Genomic DNA, 21,057 nt, shown 5'->3' on the forward strand with positions numbered 1-21,057 from the left:
AGACCCGAGTTTGTAGCAGCGATGTCAGACAAGATATGAATGTTTTTTTGGGCTCAAATGAAAGAGCGGGTCGAGAAATGGCGTGCTAGGGCCTCTAAACATGACAAATGTCTCCAAAGATGATGTCTGTTTTCAATTGAAAAGTAGAGTTGGGACAACATTTCCTGTGAGCCTAGGAGTCTCCTCTGGTTAAAAAATCATCCTTAGAGACATTTGCACGCCATTTCGAAACTCGCTCTTCAATTCCGAATACTTTTGAGAGTTCTGGGTAGCCCGTCGCCTGAATTATCGAAATGAACGTTCAGTCGGCGAAAAAATTCGATTTTGGCGAAAGTCGGCTTTCCCCCGGGGAAAATCCAAGATCTGACCCCTTGGCCCCAAGGGAAAATTCAATTTTTTATTTCGACATATCTGGTGACTCCGAGTGTTTCATTGGCCTTAGAATCGTTAGTAGATACGGAATCAACGTTCACTTGGCGTAAAAATTCGATTTTGCGGGAAGTCGACTTTCCCCCTGTAAAAATCCATAATCTGATACCCTGGCTGCAGGTGAAAATAAAATTTCCGACACATCCGAGTGGGCGTAAAAAATTCGCCCAAAATTGATGACTACCATTCAAAAGATCGCCATCATTTCCCAATGCACCGTGCAAAACCCTTCTCCCATTGCTAATAGCTCATTTACTTTTCCACTGGCGCATTCAGTTTATCATATTCTACTGCCCGATGGCCAGTTTAATTCAGTTAGTAATTTCCCTTGAAATGAGAATAATCCCGCGATCTTTCACCGTGCCGCAGCACTAAAAATGTCGACTGGTACATTTCCTGAGGATATCTCCAATACCGAGCCCTGTTTAACCACCGGATCTGTGATCCGAAAATTCTGTGCCCATCTGTTCCACCACCTTTCGTACTGTCGGCATTTTTCCTAGAATATGTCCATCTGAGATCGTACAAACGACCTCCCGCCCCTGCTCTACTACCCTTTCTACGTTCGAATCCTAGATTTATTAAATCATGTTGAGGAACGTTGAGATCAAAGCAGTGTTGAGGAATGCAGTGGCAGCCCACGCGAGGGCCAAGGAACTGAGTCACAGCGATGGAACAATAATTCACCAGACAGACACGTTTTTTAAGACTCCCCAAGGACGCCTGAAGCTCAGATGCTTTGAGGTTATTTGCAAGCCGGAAAGAATCATTCGGAGAAAATAATTAAATACCAATCTTCATTGGACGCCAATTCCCTTCGCAATCAGACTGTAGTTTATTTTAAATATCTTCAAGCTTGGAATTGTTATTATTTATTCCCTCCGATTGTGAGATAATTCTTTATTTAATCTGCTCTAGAGTCGCGAATTATCTCGTTATCTTCGTCTGTTACTGAGATAATTGAATTGATTTGAATTATCCGGCGCCCAATTGAGGTCTTAATTCTGAAATTTTTATTAACTCTATTGTTGTCTGTTCACAGAATGGCACCGGTGTGCTAGTTTACTACGAGCGTTCGGACACACAAGGGCCTAAACTCTCAGACTATTCACTCGTGGATTTGGCGACTGAAAAATCGTGCGACGAGTTGAAGAAAATTTTGGGAAAGGTCAATGGAACGTCTGGAGTCGTGGAGAAGACGAGGCACCTGTACATGGTGGGACAGTCCAGGGTGCACATTGACAGAGTCACTGGCCTGGGAGATTTTCTAGAAATCGAGGTGACATTGAGATTCGAATCAATCAATTCAGCATTAAATCGTCGATGAGATTGAATATTTTTAATGATTCTTCCAGGTCGTCTTGGAGGATCATCAGAGCGTGGAGGAGGGCCAAGTCATTTGTAATGATCTTCTCGCTAAATTGGGGATCTCTAATGATGATTTATTGGCGAAATCTTATGTGGATTTGCTCCAGGAAAAGCAGAGCAGAGAATGAGTGATTGAGATTTTTTGTAAGAGATATCTTCTGATTTTTATTGAATAAAAACGGGGGTTTTGTAACGAGGGAGAACTACTTCATTTGCATCCCCTCATGCTAATAGTAGCTTATGATCTGAGTAATAGAGAAATTCTAGATTTCATTGTCCGCCAAATGATAATGCTGGTGTAATTCAATAAGTCGTATCGCTTTTGCAATGAGAATGATTATAACCAGTTAATTGTAAAAAGGAATATCGAATCTCTAGTGCAGTAAAATGAATTAGTTGGAATCACTCACCGGCGTTGGATAAAAACAACAGCTACGTTTTCATCTCTGCAACGGCATACCAGCAGTTCTCCAGTGCTCGCACACCTCCTAGACGGTTGACCTTGACTGCTCTCTGATCACAACACACCAAGAATGCACTGAAGGATATCCAAGTACTTTGCTTATTTTTTCTTCGGTGAAATGCTATTACATTTATTATTTTCATTATTTTCATTTAATCATTACTTTTATTGTTTAAACTTCGCAGGTCTGAATTTGAATCTCGATATTAAAACTTTAGAAAACATTTGAAAAATGTGGACCAAAATTAGAAAGTTTACTTTTGAAAGACAATTGATGAAATAACTTAAAAATAGCAATTTTTCAAAATCACGAGCATTTTCTATAAATAATTTATGTACAACGAATGTTTAAAAAATAATAATTCTATGCATAATGTACAGCAAATGCAAATGTGCAAATGTCTTTTAATGACGTTGAATATTTATGATTTATTTCAATTTTTTCTCACGCAATTTAATTGGCAATTTCATAATTAAAAATGTGTAAAATCTGTAAAAGATACTTGGATATCCTTAACCACAACACATTTCCACAATCTCTTGAAATCACGATTCAACACTTCACTAGGCACTTCAGTGCTCAACAATCCACTTTCTGCACACAATCAACATCTCCCGGTGGCCAATGTCAATCCTCCGTGTCCACTATTACGAAAAAACCCCCAAAATATTCAATCTAATTTATCACTTCCACGAAATCCTTTGTCACTGCACAAAATCATCGGGCGATGCGTCCACCGAGTCTTTTGTTTGGTTTGGGGTGCTCGAATTCCTTCTTTTCCTCTCCCCACGTTGTTTACTTTATTACTTTATTCAACGCAGCTCTAGCCTTCGCAATCCTCACCCAACAAAACACTACACTAGTCCTCCGAGTCTATAACACTCGCCGAAATGCCAATCCTCATCCCAATTCACTCTATTCTCTCAAAATAAAGACTCATCAGTGTACTAGACCCCTCAAGACGCCAACATCCACTTTCTGCACACAAGCCACAGCTCCCGGTAGCCAATGTCCATCCTCCGTGTCCACTATCACGAAAAAGCCCCAAAGTATCCAATAATAATAATTCACACCCACTAAGTCGATAATATTTACGTTATTCAGAGCACTTCGAGCCTTCTCAATCCAACAAAACACAACAACAAAACACTAGCCCTCGGAGTCCATTCTCACGACTGATAAACCCTCTGATCGACTGCTTTTCCTTAGTTTTGTATCTGTTTGGACCCGGCGTCGGCCGTTTCTCGTCACCACACCGCGTATTACGTCCACAACGCTCGCCGAACCGATAATTCTCACGTTGTAACACGCAGCCCGAACCCTCGACGCGAATGCCAGAGAAAATACTGGGAACTGCGGCGAGCATTCAAAATGGCGTTGGCTTGAGGGGCCCACGCATGCGCAGAGCGCTGGGAGCCGCGCGCATGCGTGGGCCACCCAAGCGCCGCCATTTTGTATGCTCGAGAGAATTCCCAGTATTTTGTGGGGGACTCGTTCCGGCGCCTCGCGGAGGGCTTCACAATGTAAAAACGCCGGCCCAGTGAAGTTTCGAGGATAATTCGTGAAAAATTGGGGGACAGGAGTCGTTTAGAGTGTTTGGGGGTGACTTTGGCGTGAGACAAAGGCGAAATTAGAAGATTTTCGACGTGAGAATCGACTGAGGGCACATCAGACCTGAGGCCTTTGTTCGTCAGCAGAGACGGTTCATTGTTGTCTAGCGGAGTTTGGGAGTATTTTGTGGTGTTTGTGGGGAATAATTGGACAGATCGGGTTTTTTTACAGTGATTATTGTGATTTAGTGCGCGTTTTGATGAAAAGAAAATTATAAAATCGAAGGGAAAGACCTTAGAAGTCCAGAAACGACATGAGGGACCCGTTTTGGGGAGCTTCGAAGTGATATTGGCGTGAGACAAAGGACTTCGTGAAGTTCATCAGTTTTCTGAGACAAATAAGGAGATTTTCGACGTGAGAATTGACTGTGAGGCCACTTCACGCCGGAATGAGGCCTTTGTTCGTCAGCAGAGGCAGTTGATTGTTGTCTGCTGAAGGTCTAGTGGAGTTTGGGAGTATTTTGTGGTGTTTGTGAGGAATCATTGGACAGATCGGGATTTTTTACAGTGGTTATTGTGATTTAGTGCGGGTTTTGATGAAAAAAAAATTATAAAATCGAAGAGAAAGACTTTATAAATCCAAAAACGACTCTAGGGACTCATTTTTGGGGAGCTTCGAAGTGATATTGGCGTGAGACAAAGAACTTGGTGAAGTTCATCAGTTTTCTGAGACAAATAAGGAGATTTTCGACATGAGAATTGACTGTGAGGGCACATCACGCCGGAATGAGGCCTTTGTTCGTCAACAGAGACAGTTGATTGTTGTCTGCTGAAGGTCTAGTGGAGTCTGGGAGTATTCTGTGGTGTTTGTGAGGAATCATTGGACAGATCGTGATTTTTTACAGTGGTTATTGTGATTTAGTGCGGGTTTTGATGAAAAGAAAATTATAAAATCGAAGGGAGACTTTATAAATCCAAAAACTACATGGGGGACCCATTTTTGAGGGGTTCGAGGTGACTTTAATGTGGGACAAAGGATTTTGAGTAATAATTGAGTCAAAGGCTGCCATTGTCAATCTAGATTTTTTTTGTGGAATGTTGGAGGTGATTGTTGTGTCTTCGAAGAGTGAAGTGTCTAGTGCTGTGATATTTTGACTGATTCCAGTGTCAACTTCCAGGAGAAGGAACTTCTCAAATTGAGGAGAACGACTGAACTCCAAGTCACCATCGTGGAATCATCGGGGGATTCAACACTACGGATTACAATGCAGGTAGGTTTTGGTGGAGAGGTGAAAACGGAGCTGTTGTTTTCATCCAACGCCGGTGAGTGAATGCAATCCCTTTATTTATTGATGAGTAATGGAAATAATTTAATAGAAAAACCTAGCGAATTCGAGTTTTCTACGCAACTTATCCTATTGAGATATTTTCTATAGAATTTCCTCGGCTCAAATTTTCCAAGTTTTTTTCATTCTATTTTTCTTTCCTTCTCATGAAGAAAATCAAACAAAAAAAATTGAAAATTTGAGACAAGAAAATTCTATGGAAAATCTCAACAGAATAAGTTACATAGGAAAATCCAATTCTATGGACTTTTTCTTCAATAGAATGTTCGATAAAAATCTAATAAAATTTTCTAACGAATTCGCTAGCTTTTGCTATTGAATTTTTTCATCCGTGACTTCCTCGAGAAGTTGAATAGGCCTGGGTGGGAGAAAATGAACTCTTGAATTTTGTTCGAATGTTCATAACTTGGAAATAAGTTCATTAATTGAACTCAATCTGGACTCATTATAAAGAGGAAGACTTCTACTTTCGATTCACTTACGACAAAAAAATGAAAGAAAATCCCATCGCTTTCTCTAGGGAACTCTAAGAGAATTCTATCATAAAATGCGATTCGATTATTGCGCGGATTCTATTAAAAATTATTCAACTTTCATAGCAAAATTATGTGAATGTTGATTTTTCCATACAACCAATTCTATTGCGTTTAGTTCTATAATTATTCTTGAGTAACAATCTTCCAAGTTTTTTCCTCTGATTTTATTATTCGAAAAAAATGAAAATACAGCGAAAAAAACTTGAAAAATTTACGTCGAATAATTTCTATAGAAAAATTAATATCTCTTGACTTTTAAACACTTTTGGCGGAATTATCTGCCTATCAGACTCCTCTAGATAATTATATCTAGATCGAAGATAGTCGTTCTTCATCCACGTGAGTGCACGTGAGTGTTCGAAACCATGCGCCTAACCTAAAACCTGAACGAACTGTTTACTAACATCCCCACGTGTTTTCTCAATTTTTAAATAATTAAAACTGCTCCACAATGTCAAACGGAGGGGAATCGGATCAGTCAATGTCTGACGACTCCCAGAGTGTCGATAACACTCTTGGGCCCACCACTTCCACCAAGAGACTGAAAATCGAGAAGAAAAAGAAACGCGGAATTGTTTATTTATCTAACATTCCAAAATACATGAATGTGACGACTGTCAGGGAGATTTTTTCAAAATACGGAGAAGTGGGGAGGGTTTATTTACAATTGGGGAGCAATGCAGGTAAGAAAACCCCATATTAAAGGATAATTTTAACTCCAAAAGTTCATTGGATTTATCAAGTAACTCGGGAACGAATGACGAAGAGAGACAGCAGGGAATAGACGTTTTAACAATGAAAATTCAATCCTCAGACGATAAAAAGAAAGATGGAGCAAAACCGAAGAAAAAGAGGAAAGAGGCCTCGAGGTACTTCACTGAGGGTTGGGTAGAATTTGAGAGGAAAAAAATTGCGAAATACGTAGCAGCAACGCTGAATAACACACAGATATCCACGAGGAAGAAGAGTAAATTTTTCGACATTATTTGGAACATAAAGTACCTTCCAAGGTAGGAAAAAACTAATAATTGAAGAACAGGGAAGAATAACAATTCAGTAATTAAGGAATTTCACTTATCAGTTACTATTTTTTTTTATTTTATAACGAGGGAATTTAGATGAAAATGTCGAGAGATCTCTTGCTATTTTCTCCTAAAAATAATTAAATAACAAGAAAGAAGAACAATTCAGTAATTAAGAAATTTTATTCTTCAATCAATATTTTTTTAATTCTATCAGTTACGAGTGAATTTAGAAGAAAATGTCAAAGGAGAGAAAACCATTCCTTTCCAAAATAATTACAAAAAAAATGAATTAAACAATTTCTCAATAGTTGAACGAAATTGTTCTTGATTAACCGAATTTGTTGGGTTCTGTAGATTCAAATGGGTCCACTTGAGTGAGCGTTTAGCCTACGAGAAAGCTGTTCATAAGCAGAGGTTAACCACAGAAATAGCGCAGGCTAAACGAGAGGTCAACTTCTTCTCTTACAACGTGGACAGGAGTAAAAAATTAAAGATCAAGGAGAAGAAAGGGGAAACGACAAATTTCGTTATGCCCGAGGTTAAGCAGAGGGAAACGGACATGGAAATTAGGAAGAGAAAGAATGAGAATGAGAGTGAAGACCGCACACAGTTTCTCAAGTCACTTTTCAGTTGATTTACTGTTTACTAGATTAAAGGGATCAGAAAATGTGCATTTGTGTATTTATTCAGGGCTTTTTGTCCTGGAGGGAAATCGGGAGGGAAATAGGGACTGATGATCATTTTTTATTCATCAATATCTTCTTTGATAACTCTTTCAAAATCCCAAATATCACAAACGTATTTTTTTTAAAGGTCATGAATTCAGTTTCATAATTTAACATAATTTATTTATTCGTACAGATGATTTAAAATTGTATTTGGCTCTTATAAGACATAAAAATTGCACATATCCACGATAAAACCCTTGAATTCTCGCAGTACTCAACACTCTAGTACAAATACAACTCGAAAATGTCAAAAATTTTGATTTAAAATGTCTCGTCCACTTCAAAAAATCTACAATCTATATCATCGATGAAAAAATGGATATTTCATGATTGGAAGGACGTACTGATTCATCATTAGCATTATTTACACGATTTTGAGTTTGAAATTCAAGCGAATTCTCTCGATTGAGATATAAAAATTGCCAAAAATTTAATCGCACGAGTGTATATAAAAATATTTGATTTCCCTTCTGATTTTCACGTAAATTTCGAAGGTTTCGTGATTCTCATGCCCATGAAGGTGTCTTAAGTGCACTAGGATATTTCGTATACTGGCAAGAACGTTTTTTCATTTCTTAGGAGATTAAAATGTTACTTGACTGCTGTCACTTGACGTTTCGGTGGTTTCATTGGCACAATACTGTCAACTTCGTTTGTTTTTTCGTTTGAAATTCGGTTTTAGTGGTAATTTCTGCTGGATACCACAGCTGTTGAGGAAATACTTGGATTTTGACTAGAATCCTATCCCAGAGATGATTGTTGTGCTAGTTGAGAGGGAAGAAACGATTAATTATTCAACGGTGTTTACAGTTCTGAGTGGAGGGACACATAATATCTGTGTAATTATGCAATTATCTGAATACTTTCCTCTCAAACCACCAGAGGTAATTGCATGATTAACAAAGAATTTATTTTCCAATTTAATAATTTAAGGGGATTTTATTACGTACAAAAACGAAGAATTAGTGCAAAATAATTATTGTTTATCATTCGTTTCTACTGCAGGCATTCAAAATATTGAAAATGGTCCAGTCTCCAATTTCTGAAGTACAGAATTTTTTTTTTTCAAAATTTTTCAAAAAATTTGGAGACAACAATTACAAATTACTCTTTCCAACTTCGTATTTGTTTAAATAATCAATTGGGTTCACAATTTCTTTCTTGACAATAAATTTACTGTTATTTTGCACAGATAGTGCAATTTTTTATTTAAACATAAATAAAATTGGCTAATTAGGAGTCGAATTACGGGTCAAATTTTTTTTTGTAGCTTGATTATTTAGGGCCCTGGGCTATTTTCAAGATTTCAAACGCCTGCGGGGCAAACGAATAATAAATAATTGTTTTTTTGCACTTTCTCTTTGTTTTTAGACATGTGTAATCGATCTTCAACGTATGAGAGATGTGACTGCAAAGGCTCACAATAGGTCCCCCTTAATTTTCGAAGTTTTTATATTCGAAGGGAGATACTTACAGCTTAATTAGTTTTTTTGGCATCAGCTTTCTCGTCCTTAGCTTGTCCACGACCTGAGAATTTCGCCATCCAGTCGAATAATCCACCCAGGAATAAATTACAGAACAAGTTCTCAAATGGCACGAAGGGATCGTGAATATTGAGTAGGATTGATGATAACTAGAAGCATCAGAGAGCCATAATTAATAAATTCTCCACTCAAAGTGACTCACAATTCAATTTGAAAAACTATTTCCTTTCAAATTAGCGAAAAACAAATTTTCTCTTGAAATTTCGTATGAGTGAACAAAACGAAAACATGAATTGACAATTTTTTTTAATTGAAAAGTTTCCATTAAACAAGATAATATAATAATTATTATTAATTGATATGAAATCATTATTATTAATTCTCAGGTACGAAAATTCTTGAAAATTTTTTCAGTCAAATGCCTAGCGCAAGATAAAATAAAGAAAAATCGATTGAATAAAAGAACTGAATTACAATTTTAAAAATCAATGAGAGTTGAGTTCACTTACCTTGAAGTACACAAAGAATATAACAATTCCGAAGTACACGAGTGCGTGAGGTGCTGAAATGAAGTCAGTCTTTTTATCCAATACGAAGATGATGGAAGCTACGAGAGACGCTTTGGTGTATCTGAAAGAATAATTCAAGGAGAATTAGAAATTTATGGATAGGGGAGTGTTCTAGTGAGATAAGGGAACTCAAGCCACGTTTTCGATAAATATTTCTTCACTTACACACTGGGTTGCATGAACTCCATCGCTGTTGGAGTCCAGACTCCTCGAATCAGACGTTCAAATAGTTTCGTGAAGCCAGCCCCATTCCCTAGTTGATAAAAAAAACAGTTCGATGATTTTTCAGTAATTTAATTGATATCAATATTGAATACCTTTGAGTGTTCCAATTAATATCATAATGAGGTATGCGTTGGGGTAGAGTTTGGCTGCGTGTGTGACACCATCATAAACTTTCTTACACCTGGAAGGAAATTATTATTCAGTTCTATCGATGGATTGAAAAATTCTGTGAATAGTATTTTCTCAATATCTCACCTATAGATTTCTTTCATAGCAGAACACACAATCTTAACTGGGAGAAATTTTGCTACTTTGTATCCGATGTCCCATGGCATGTAGAAAATAAAATACCTGGAGTGTGCAAGATTAAACAAATGGGAAGTTGCTTTTTTCTTGATATAGTATAGGTATTTTTGCTAATAAATTAGGAATATGCTTTGTAATGTTATTCGTTATTATTTCCTTGCTGAAGTTCGATTTTGTTTAATCTAGTTGCCAGGGTCTTAACTCTGTTCGGGGGTCATTTGTAACGTCGCATGGAATTTCTAATTAATTTTGTCCGGCTATTAATCATTCTCAACTTTGCAATAAATATTCCGGATTAAATAACCAAGAACCGAGCGCCTAGAAACTCCGCCAAATGAGAAATGCAATAAAAAGAATAAAGATAATTATTTGTCACCCTCGTAATTCAATTAAATCTAACGGTTTTTATCCAAATCTGTTCTCTGCGGGCTGTTCTCTTTTATCTTCTATTCTGAATAATTCAAGTGCTCTGATTTTGAATAATTCAGTTCGACTCAGATTAATTATTACATTATATTAAACCGATAAAATTTTTCGTCTCCGATTTTTATTCTTTGCTATTTTTTTAATGCATTCTATCAAAAATGTGAGGGTAGAAAGTGAATTGATGGATATTCTTTCATTATTTGAAAAAATATATCAATTTTAAAACTTTCAAGACATTGAAAAATCGCAATTTTTATTTTTAAAATACTTGGATGATAAATCAAACGACGCTATCTATGTTATCTTGAAACTTTGATAAAATGGTATTAGGGAAATATTTTCGTGCAGGTTTGAATGAATTTGATAAATCAAAATTGTGCATTTTAAATCAACTAAGATTTTTTTTTCAATGATTGATAGGTTGAATAAGATTCTTAGTATCAATTACCAGACTGCAGTTGCTAATAGTACTTGTTGGGTATTTTTTAAGGGTGCAAGTATAGGTTCTCCAAGTAATCCATTACATAACATTCCTCCAGCGAATACCACGAGCATCGTTGAGAGCCAGCATGACAGCGGATGTTTCCGCGAGAATGCTTGGGCGCCTTTTATTCCGCAAAAAAAATTATCAAACATTAATCAATTTTCGGTCTTCTCCATTCATCCGTATTATTGTAGAATGTGGGATTATTGTTGCTGGATTTATGAGACGTTTTAATTCACAAAGGGATAATTGATCCTCCATATGACACTGGATATAGTGCTGAGGGGAAAATCAAGGTAAATACGAAAATAGATCAGCTTCAGCAGCCAGAACAGTTGATGTAGAAACGTAAAAATTGCGCCAAGAGGTTTTCAATTTTTGATAATTAACATAAATTTAGTTTTTTGAAGGGAATAATTCAATTTCAAAAAACAATTTTGTTAGAAATTATCGGAAAGTCAATTTTTTCGTTGGAATCTCGCATGAATGAATGAAATGAAAACGTTAATTGAGGAATTTTTTCAAGTTTTAATTAGCAAAGGGGAAATTTACTCTAGGGAATGATTATCGATTCGAAGAATAGTTCAATTAAAAAACAATTTCTTTACAAACTATCGAAAAATAAATTTTCTCGTCGGAATGAACGAAATAAAAACTTGAATTGAGAGTTTTTTTGAATGTTTAAATTAAAAAGAGGAAATTAACTCAATGAAAAAATTGTTATCAATTCTAAAGCGCGAAAATTCTCGTAAATTTTGAAGAATTTCAGGACTACCTTAAAGCCCTCGAATTAGAAGTATTAAAATAAATGAGAAATCAATTATCACTGATCGTCAATTGAAAATGCTAATTGGAGTGCAAAAGTGTCATTTGAAGAGTCATAAAAAATTCTAAAAGGCTGAAAAAAAAATTATGAACACTTTGGTAGACGTCTCTCAGGGATTGGTTGGTCCACTTTAAATTTAGACTTCAGCTCTACGGGAGTTTTTAACATCTTACCGGGTCCCAAATCCTCTCTAACTTGCAGTGCACAGAGTACATCGTGTGCAACATCGAAATAAGGAAACATTTTCAATTTAATGACCTGATTGGCCATGTCCAGGAATGCCTCTGCATCCATGGTTAGTGCTGTCGTCCCTCACTTCTGTCAATGAATTGATAATTCACTGGGGAATGATGAATATTTTCGAGAAGACTTTTGCACGATTGCGTTTTACGTGGACTCGGCCTGGCGGTGCCGAGACACGAGACTCGACTGATTGCATGGATGGTATTTTTATTGACTACTCCGAACATACACATAGGCACATTTAATGTGATACTAGCGCCGACAGTCATTTCGTATTTTATTGAACTACCGTCAACGTCCCAGTAACTGACACTGTCCCGGTTTCTGTGGATTTTTTTAATCATCTTGGAATATTCACATTAGCTTTTATCAACACTTATTACCATCTCTAATTTTTTTTTTTTTTCCTCCAGAGCACTTGAATTTTTTCACTTTGGTGAGTCACTTTGCCACTCACTGATTTTTTTTTATCATCTTGGAATGAAAGGAAAATTACAAAATTCTTCAAAAACTCATTTCTATGGATCCAAAAATTCCTATTTTTAATGTTGCCTATTTTTAATTCAAGTTTTTGCATAAACAAATCAGTAGCGAAGTGGTAAACGGTTTAAGTCGACTTATCTCCCAGTTGAGTTTTTGAGGAATATTTCCAAATCTAAGGGAGATTTTCGTAATTACATTTGTTGTTGGACACCAACAATTCACCTATTCTCAATTAAAAACTAGGATTAAAGTTTTTACGTAAAAAAAATGATCAAACCGATTAAAATGGAGCTGAAAAATATTCGAAAATTAAAAAAAAATGCGGCGAATTGGAAAGAAAAATCTTCAGCTTGACACTAGGTAAAATCACACCCTGCTGAACCACCTGAGCCCTCAGCTTGCTCAGCTGTCATTCTCCACTTATAGGTTACTGTTTGATGAATCCTCAGCCACTCCAAAAACATCAAAAAGTGTTTCCGTTTTTTTAAAAGAAAGAGAAGTGAAATTATTTCCTAAAAAATCGTCAGTTAATTCAGAAAGATGGCAACGTGTTTGGAGAACATCCAGATGCCTTCCTGCGTGTGGTTTGAAGCTGGTGAGAAGCGAAATGCTCTCATGTCGATGCTCGCTGGAACTCTGGTAATTAATGAGTCATTTGTTTACTTCCTGAGTATCTCAACGTAATTTTTCTATTCCTTCGAAAATCGAAGGGTTCAAAAAATAGAGGACAATTCTGGAAATTATGAATACGATTTCTTTTGCATTTATTCGAACAGTTTTTCACGGGCTGGTGGTTTATCATTGACGCTCATGCCAAGTATCACACAGAGATGGTCAGTGCTTATCACGTTTGTGGAGTTTTGGGGACGTTATCACTGTTTATGTAAGTAGATGGGACTTTGAGGGGAGACTACTATGATTTTTGAAAGTCCCAAGCTATTAGAGTGGGATCTCTCAAACGTCGAAGATCGATTATATGTGAATAAACCCGAAGAATCAGCGGAAAAAATTGTTTATTGTTCATTTGCCCCAGAGACGATGAAAATATTGACAGAATGTAGAAAAAACAAGTACAATTTCCTTTTTTCTAATTCAACTTGAGAATAGCCAATTTCGTTTTATTCAGTCATTCACATGACATTTTCCACAGAATTATTATTTTCTTAAACATTCGTTGTTTACGAATAAATAATTGAAATTGTTTAAACTTTAGGAAACCTTTTTTTAGACACGAAATGGATTTCTGGTAAAATTGGAAATATGAATAAATTTTTTAAGATTTGGACCCAATGATTTTTATGGTGAAAAATGTATTTTTTATAAATTATTTCATCAATCTTCTTCCAAAACTAAACTTTTGAGTTTTTTTTCAGTCGTGCATAAAAAAAGAATTTCTATTGATTGCTTTTCCTGAAGAATCGTTTGTTCGTCCTGAAAACACTGCTATTATTCTGAATAATTGCAAGAATTTTATTTTCTTTCAATTGATTTATAACCAATTAAAAGAAAATAGTCGAAGATGGTAATGATTCATGATGATAGCAGTGTTTTCAGGACGAACAAACGACGAACAAACAATTCCTAAGGAGGAAATTTTTTTTTATTTGTTCCTCCTAAGGAATCGTTTGTTCGTCATTTTTTCATCATAAAAACACTGCCATTATCCTGAATAATTTAATTATTAATTGGTATTAATTATTTACAAAATTTTTTTTTTTATTTCTTCCCTCATTATGCATTATGCATGTTCGTAATTATTATTCTCCACATTTTATTCTATTTTTGACAAAAAAAACCGACTACCATCAACTTTTTAAGCGTCTGCAGAGCAAACGAACAAAAACAATTTTTTTCCAGCTATTGTTCGCTTCTATACTTCGATTTTATCTTACTCCAGTATCTTAGAAAGAGTAGAAGTTTAAATAGATTTTATTCTCAGGGTGAATTCAGTGACAAATGCCCAGATCAGAGGCGATGCTTACAACGGTGGGTGTATGGGTGCCAGAGGAGCCCGACTCTGGCTCTTCGTTGGGTTTGTCCTGGGATTCGCTGCTGTCATTGCTGCCTGCTGGATTCTATTCGCTGATTTTGTTGCCAAGGGCAAGTGACTTTGACCAGTGATTCAACTCTGAATAAAATTAAAATCAACTGGCGAAATTATCTCGATACTGAGTCATTCTAGTCCAGGGGAAAGTGTCGAAGATGTTTTTTTTATAGTTGAGAAAATTCTCTTGGAAGAAAAAACTCTTGACATTTCCCCGCAGCATCAGTCATCATCAAGATAATTTCTCATTAAAAAGAAAATGTATTTAACAAAAAATGATTTATCATAGTTTGAAATTCGAATTTATTGCATGCGATGATCAATGAAAATTCAGAGTAATTAATTCATAATTTAATGCTCTTTACATCAGATGCCCCACACAATTGGCCAGGAATCGCCCTCTTCATGCAAAGCATTTTCATCTTCCTCGGCTCATTGACTTACAAATTCGGCAGGTCTGAGGATCAATGGAACTAAAATGCCTCCACCTATATTTTTATTATTCATCAATATCTCCCGAATTTCCACAAAATTAACGACAAAAAAACTCATAAGCCGAAGAAATTGTTTCAATACTTCTAAAATTATTTATTGATTGACTCCCTTCAATGATATACTCACATACATGCAACAATTATAATCTAAGACCTAGTGATCTTACGAATTAATTATACATAATAAATAAAGATGAAAAATACAAAAAAAAAATTATAACTAATTGGGATACGGAGCAGTTCGTTTTGTCCTCGATTTCCATGAAATATTCGGATTGCCAATCCACTGTCTCATTAATCCCCTATATACAGTCTTTTATTCATAAAATACTTCTAAATGAGCAATCGAAATATTTTTCTATACACATAATTCCATGAACAGTATCGATCACTGTAAAAAGATGACTAAATAATGAACAGTTTTTATGATCCTGTACTTTTCAGAAATTATCCTAGAATTAAGGAGAGACGTCGATTTTTTGAAGACCCTTTTGTAGTTTTCACTTTCACTTCAACAAGATCCTCATCAAATTCCTCTGTCTCCCCTAGATTTGGAGGTTTTTGAAAAGAACAGATCTGTATTGAAGTAGCTCTACCCTTTCGACAGGCTGCGTCGAAGATTTTGTAGATTTAGTCATTTTAATTTTTTCATTTTTTTCACTAAATTTCGTGAGAAAAATAGGGAAAAATTCATGCTTAATGAGCATCATCATTATGGAAAATAGTTTTTAAAACAATTTTTTGCTTTCATTAATAAATAATGGGACTTGCATTCAAACGGGCGATCATTTTTTATGAAGTGACAAAAACTTCACCGATTTTTCCACATTTTATGAAGAAAAAATCCAGATTTTAGTCTTTAATCATAATAGAAATGTTTGATTCTTCAACATTTTTTCTTTATAAAAAAACGGTCGTTAAATCGAGAAAAAAATCGTGATTCTGAATCTAATCGATTTTTTATCAATTTTTGTAGTTATCAATGAATTCTACATTTATCGGAAGAGTAAAGCTACTTCGTCGCCCCTTGACTCCAAAACCCAATGAATATTCCTCAACATTCTAAGTTTTCCTTCCCCTCGACCCCTAGAACACATTTTATAATCGTCTTATTCTCCCCTCCGCTAAAAAAACCCTAATAATTGATTATAAAAATTCTCAATACTGTGGATTAGGTGAATTCCTCTGATAATTTTGATTCTGATTCTGCTGAAGAGGCCCAGCAACAGGACTGGGCCTGTTCTGCTCCATTTGTACGGTCTGACTCCAGCCAGGAGGAGGTGGTGGTCCCGGAATTTTTCCATAATTACCCCTATTGCTCCCCTGATAGCTCCCATAAGCCGAGTCATCACTTCTCCTGGATATATGTCCATACATGCTCTCGGGTCTTCTGGGCCCAGTGGCGCCCTCGGGCCCATTTCCCTGGGCCTGATTGGGGCCCCCAAGAGGCTGCTCCCGCTGTTCTCTTTGTTCTCTCTGTTCCCTCTGCTCTCTCTGCTCTCTCTGTCCACTCTGACTCGAATTCTGAGAGTTCTGGGAGCTCGATGGAGGGGGCACAGGGGCCCTACCGTAAATACTCGAAGAGGTAACCCCATAGATGCCGCTCTCTCGAGTCGAAACACTCGTTGAAATTCCTCGAATACCGTAAATACTCTGGGTACAGGCCTGCAACTGATTCTGCATATTTTGATTGGTGCTGTTATGATTTTGGGCCTGAGAGTGGCTCGGCGGTTGGCTAGATGACACCGATGAGGCCCCCTGCTCCCTGGAGGGGAGGGGGAGAGTGCTGGGACCAATGCGCATGTGGTAGAGGCTCTGCGCAGGCGCGAGGGGCCCTGGCTTCGGTATGACTAGGCCCTCTCTAGGCCCTGATGTGGACTTGGCGTAGACACTTTGAGATCTGTTTAGATTGGCACGCGTCAGCGGTGGGGACTTGCAGTAGAGGGATTTTGTGCCTCCGTAGATGGATTCCACGCGCTCGATGGCGCTGGGGGGTGGCGAGTAGATCGAGGAGGCCCCGGTGACTGGACGATAGGTGGCGTAACCGCCCGGGAATTTAGGGCCTGTTGCTTTGTCGAGGTCGTCGTAGGGGTCGTCTTCCGAGCGCATTGACGAGTTGTCGCCGTCGTCTAGGTCTACGGAATTACGGGGACGCTTCGGGGTTAGCGCGTACTCGTGAATGAGGGAGGCTACTAGGCCCCCGGCTATTGGGCCCACCCAGTAGACCCAGTGGCTGTCCCAGCGGTTCATTACGAAGGCTGGGCCCAGGGCGCGAGCGGGGTTCATGTAGGGACTCTGGAAATTTGAGTTTTTCGTGAGTTTGGCAGGAAAAACGAGAGGGATTATGTGGGTCTGAAGATGAATCGAAAATTCTCTACAAAATTATTTTTCATTTCTAAGCGCAATTTCAGTTATGTTCATACTACTTCAATGATCGGTTGAGTATTTACGTTAGACACTGGTGATAAAAACTGTTTTTGAAGATGCATTTCTCTTTGAGATTAATAATCATCTGGATGCAGGACCAGCAGAAAAATAAACTCGGATTAAAAGTTGACTGAAGAATTTTAACGATCCTCCTCTCGAACTTATTAGAATATTTTCATGAGCTTTATATTGGAGTTCGTCTTTTCTCCGAGTTTCGAAAGTTTTACTTGTGATACTTGTGCAGTTGTTGTATTGATTAAAATTCCGGGAGAGAGAATAATGAAGGGAAGCGCACATAATGAGATCCAGATGCCAGTTGCTGGGACATTGACGATATTCTTAAAAAAATTAACTTACCGCGACCAAAGTAGCTGCTGTATAGGCAGCAGCGAGTACAGCAGCAGGTCTCGATGTAATGGACCCCATGAGGTTTTTCGAACTATCGCAATTGAGATGAGCGAGAACAATGAACACCGAGAGTGTCTTCTCCAGCAATAATTTTTCGATAGAGCCCGAGAGACGGCCGGTGGAGGAGGGCATTGCCTGTACACCAGTCACCCTGAAACAATGAGCAATAACAATGGAATTATTATCGAATGCATAACGAGAAAATTATAGGCCACATATGGGTCACCTTATGCGGGCAATTGAGTGATTGTTTTTTATTTGGAGTATCTTCAACCCCATTGATACATCATTATCCTACCACTGATACAATGTGTTTTTTTTCGGGAGGAAGGGGGGAGGGGATTCCCCCGGGGGCTATAGTGTTTATATTAGCCAGGGGTTACGAGAGGGGGGTGAGTGTGTGACTCCCAATCATCCGGGGTCACGGGTATGTGACCTTTTATGAGGGTCGATAATTATTGACGAGAATTTTTAGTAAATAAATTCTGGTAAAGGGAAATTTGAGGGAATGAGAGGAATTTTAACGAGGAAATTCAGAAAATTTGTTGAGGAATTGGATTAAAATGAGAGAGGGCTTTTTCCCTTGAATTTCATCTGTAAACTTCATTAATTTTATGAGCCTTGTGATTTTTTACTCGGACACTGAATTTGATTTATGAATTTTATGAGTCTTAGTCCCTTTAGGATCTCAAAATTAATAAATCAAGTTCAATTTTCGAGTCGAAAATCACTTTTTGTCTGGAAAAACGAATAGTTATGACAAATTTTTGGATAGTAATTTTTTTAGCTGAATATGTTTCAGAGAACAATTTTCCTTTTTTCATAACCTAAAATTAAGAATTATCGAATGAATCGAAGATTATCGAATGTTTGAAGATCTTTCTGTATTTTCAACTTTTTAAATCCCCTCTCTCTCTCTCTTGGATTAGAGAGAAATTTATATCAGTTAATTTAGAAAATTCGTTAAGACATTGTATTTTTTGAAAAAATAATTTTTTGCACTTTTCATCTTCAAATCTTAGGAATTTTATTACTCTCAGGAGCCCAAGGATCACAAAATTAAGAAAACTAATTGAATATTGAAGGCAAATCTTGAAAGATTATTTTATTTACTTGACAAAAAAAATGTTTCAGAGAATAAATTTTGATCGTTTAAAATTAAATTCCCCCGCGTGCACTTGACTGAAGTGTGTTGTGTCCAACCTGTGCACTATTCCACCGTTTCGCACGGTATCTCCAACAATGAATCAGATTTTTTTTCGCTTACCCCAGGATATGGGTGGATACACGACTGAGGGAAATAAGGGCGGGGGGAGGGGTATTTCGGCTCACATTGAGCGTGATACGTTTTAAATAAATTTCAGGCTCAAGTGTCGAAGTTATTGGGGTCGGGGAATATCAACCCTCGAGAAAGCAGGTTTAACGAGCTATTGATACGTTCCCCACACCGCAGACGCTCGAGCACTTGTTCGTATACATTTTTCCGCCCCTCGCTGAATTTTTTTCCTTTGTTGTCGTTCGATAGATTAAACTACTGATCTCGATTAAATTCACTTGACATTTTTTGTAGGTCTCAATCTTCTTTTTTTTTATTTCGGGGGAAAATTGGGTTTAAGTGCAGCGTTTAATGATTCTAATCAAGATTAGTAACGCTTAAGGGATTTTAAATATTGAATATTTCTAGCGAAATATGAGAGGAGGGAATTTTTATTGGAAATGTTCTTTGATGAGGTGTTGGATCAGAATATTTTATTTTAATATTTATTTATCTATTTATTTATTTATTCAGTCACATGTGGGGCTTTATGGATCTTCACACCTTGTCCCCCACCATTTATTAATGATGAACAATTAAAAAATGATTAATAAATAAAAAAACACGTGCAAAAAAATCATTGAAAAACCTAGAAATTCACTATAAAATTCACATGGAAAAATTCTTGCAGAAAAAATTCTATTGGATTACCATTAAATTTCTATTGAAAATTCTAACTGTTTTTTAGAAATGTTGAGTGTAAGATATTCCATAGAAAAAGCAATAGAATTCTTCTTTTCTCTGCAACTTATTTTATTGCTATATTTTTTTTATAGAAATTCCTCCGCTCAAATTTTTATGTTCGATTTTTTAAATGAAAATAGAGGAAAAACAGCGGAAAAAAACGGGGAAAATGTCTCAATAGGAAAAGTTGAAATTCTACAGATTTTCTCGATAAAATAGTTTCTATCGCGCATTTTCTATTAAAAAAACGCGCAGTGAAGTTTCAAAAGAATCTTTCAATAGAACTTCAACGGAAATCTACTAAAATTCTTCACCGAATCCGCTAGATTTTTTTCCCAAAATTCTTTCGTGCGTGAGAATATTCTTTCATTCCGAAATCATTCAGACACTGGAATTCTCGGTCGAAAAAAAAAATCTAAAAATAAACAACTCCAAAAATAAATTCAGTGTTTGCCCTTAATTGTAAAGTTCTGTGATGCTGGGAACATCGAGGGTAAGTCGGCAGCCGATTTAAAATCTCCGTGGGAGCGGGTCACGTGTGATACCCCATATTACCCCTCATCATCACTCCACATCAATGTGTAATGTCTTTGTAATGCACCACGCTCAACAAAACTCTAATGCCCACCGACACGTGATACAAATTAATCCTCAAATTTTCATGATCGATCTCGCCCCCTCGCCGCCCGCCCCCTCCCTCCACACTGTTTAACAAAATTACTCCTGAAATTTCAAGTAAAAAATCTTTAAATTTTTAACAATCACTCACTCAATCACACGAAATTTTCATGTATTTTGTTATTGAACAATCAGTTGAATTCTAGAGTATTCAATGGAACTGCAATTTTCAGTTTCACATGAAACCCTTTTCCAAATCTTTGAACAAATTTCCTGTCGAAAGTTATTGATATTTTTACAAATCGAAACACATTAATCTCTAAGAGACGATTATGAAGATCAATATCGTTCTTTGAGTTCGAAAAGTATTAATAACTTGTTTGAAATTTGTTTAAAAATTTCCAGGAAACGTTGGCCTTCTGTTACCCCTTAAATTAATTCAAATTCACAATATTAAGAATTCAAATGCAACTATTGTTCAATTTTCAAAAAATTTCTAACAGTACAAGAACGTTTTATCGTTCACGGAGAAATTGATAGAACGGTAGCTGAGACCCGCTTGCGATGACAATACT

General features: G+C 36.8%; 5 protein-coding genes across 5 annotated transcripts in view; 3 read left to right on the forward strand and 2 right to left on the reverse strand.

Moving 5' to 3' along the window:
- The first annotated feature begins 908 nt into the window (after nt 1-908).
- On the forward strand, nt 909-1,971 carry LOC107043145. Its single transcript, XM_015264486.1, has 3 exons — nt 909-1,173; nt 1,472-1,708; nt 1,785-1,971. Exons 1-3 carry the CDS (start codon nt 1,018-1,020, stop codon nt 1,923-1,925), a joined length of 534 nt encoding a protein of 177 aa, XP_015119972.1. The 5' UTR covers nt 909-1,017; the 3' UTR covers nt 1,926-1,971.
- Nucleotides 1,972-6,063: 4,092 nt separating this feature from the next.
- Nucleotides 6,064-7,389, forward strand: LOC107043075 (activator of basal transcription 1). Its single transcript, XM_015264380.1, has 3 exons — nt 6,064-6,376; nt 6,508-6,703; nt 7,073-7,389. The coding sequence occupies exons 1-3, from the start codon at nt 6,145-6,147 to the stop codon at nt 7,350-7,352; spliced, it is 708 nt and encodes a 235-aa protein (XP_015119866.1). The 5' UTR covers nt 6,064-6,144; the 3' UTR covers nt 7,353-7,389.
- A 150-nt stretch (nt 7,390-7,539) lies between these two features.
- On the reverse strand, nt 7,540-12,190 carry LOC107043074 (trimeric intracellular cation channel type 1B.1). Its single transcript, XM_015264379.1, has 8 exons — nt 11,940-12,190; nt 10,905-11,061; nt 9,980-10,075; nt 9,817-9,905; nt 9,665-9,752; nt 9,440-9,560; nt 8,921-9,079; nt 7,540-8,210 (listed from the first exon to the last, which is right to left on the reverse strand). Exons 1-7 carry the CDS (start codon nt 12,058-12,060, stop codon nt 8,924-8,926), a joined length of 828 nt encoding a protein of 275 aa, XP_015119865.1. The 5' UTR covers nt 12,061-12,190; the 3' UTR covers nt 7,540-8,210; nt 8,921-8,923.
- Nucleotides 12,191-12,890: 700 nt separating this feature from the next.
- On the forward strand, nt 12,891-15,238 carry LOC107043082 (transmembrane protein 50A). Its single transcript, XM_015264389.2, has 4 exons — nt 12,891-13,131; nt 13,269-13,375; nt 14,432-14,592; nt 14,907-15,238. Exons 1-4 carry the CDS (start codon nt 13,033-13,035, stop codon nt 15,011-15,013), a joined length of 474 nt encoding a protein of 157 aa, XP_015119875.1. The 5' UTR covers nt 12,891-13,032; the 3' UTR covers nt 15,014-15,238.
- The window catches only part of LOC107043081 (neurogenic protein big brain), a 15,157-nt gene continuing 9,241 nt past the window's right edge, over nt 15,142-21,057 (reverse strand). The window contains exons 3-4 of the mRNA XM_015264387.2: nt 17,815-18,016; nt 15,142-17,325 (exon numbers count right to left, since the gene is read on the reverse strand). Coding sequence (XP_015119873.1) covers nt 16,189-17,325; nt 17,815-18,016 — 1,339 coding nt within the window. The 3' untranslated portion in view covers nt 15,142-16,188. The remainder of the gene's footprint in view (nt 17,326-17,814; nt 18,017-21,057) is intronic.

Source organism: Diachasma alloeum, unplaced genomic scaffold, assembly GCF_001412515.2.
Source record: "Diachasma alloeum isolate Michigan unplaced genomic scaffold, Dall2.0 Dall_scaffold_00547, whole genome shotgun sequence".
NCBI lineage: Eukaryota > Metazoa > Arthropoda > Insecta > Hymenoptera > Braconidae > Diachasma > Diachasma alloeum.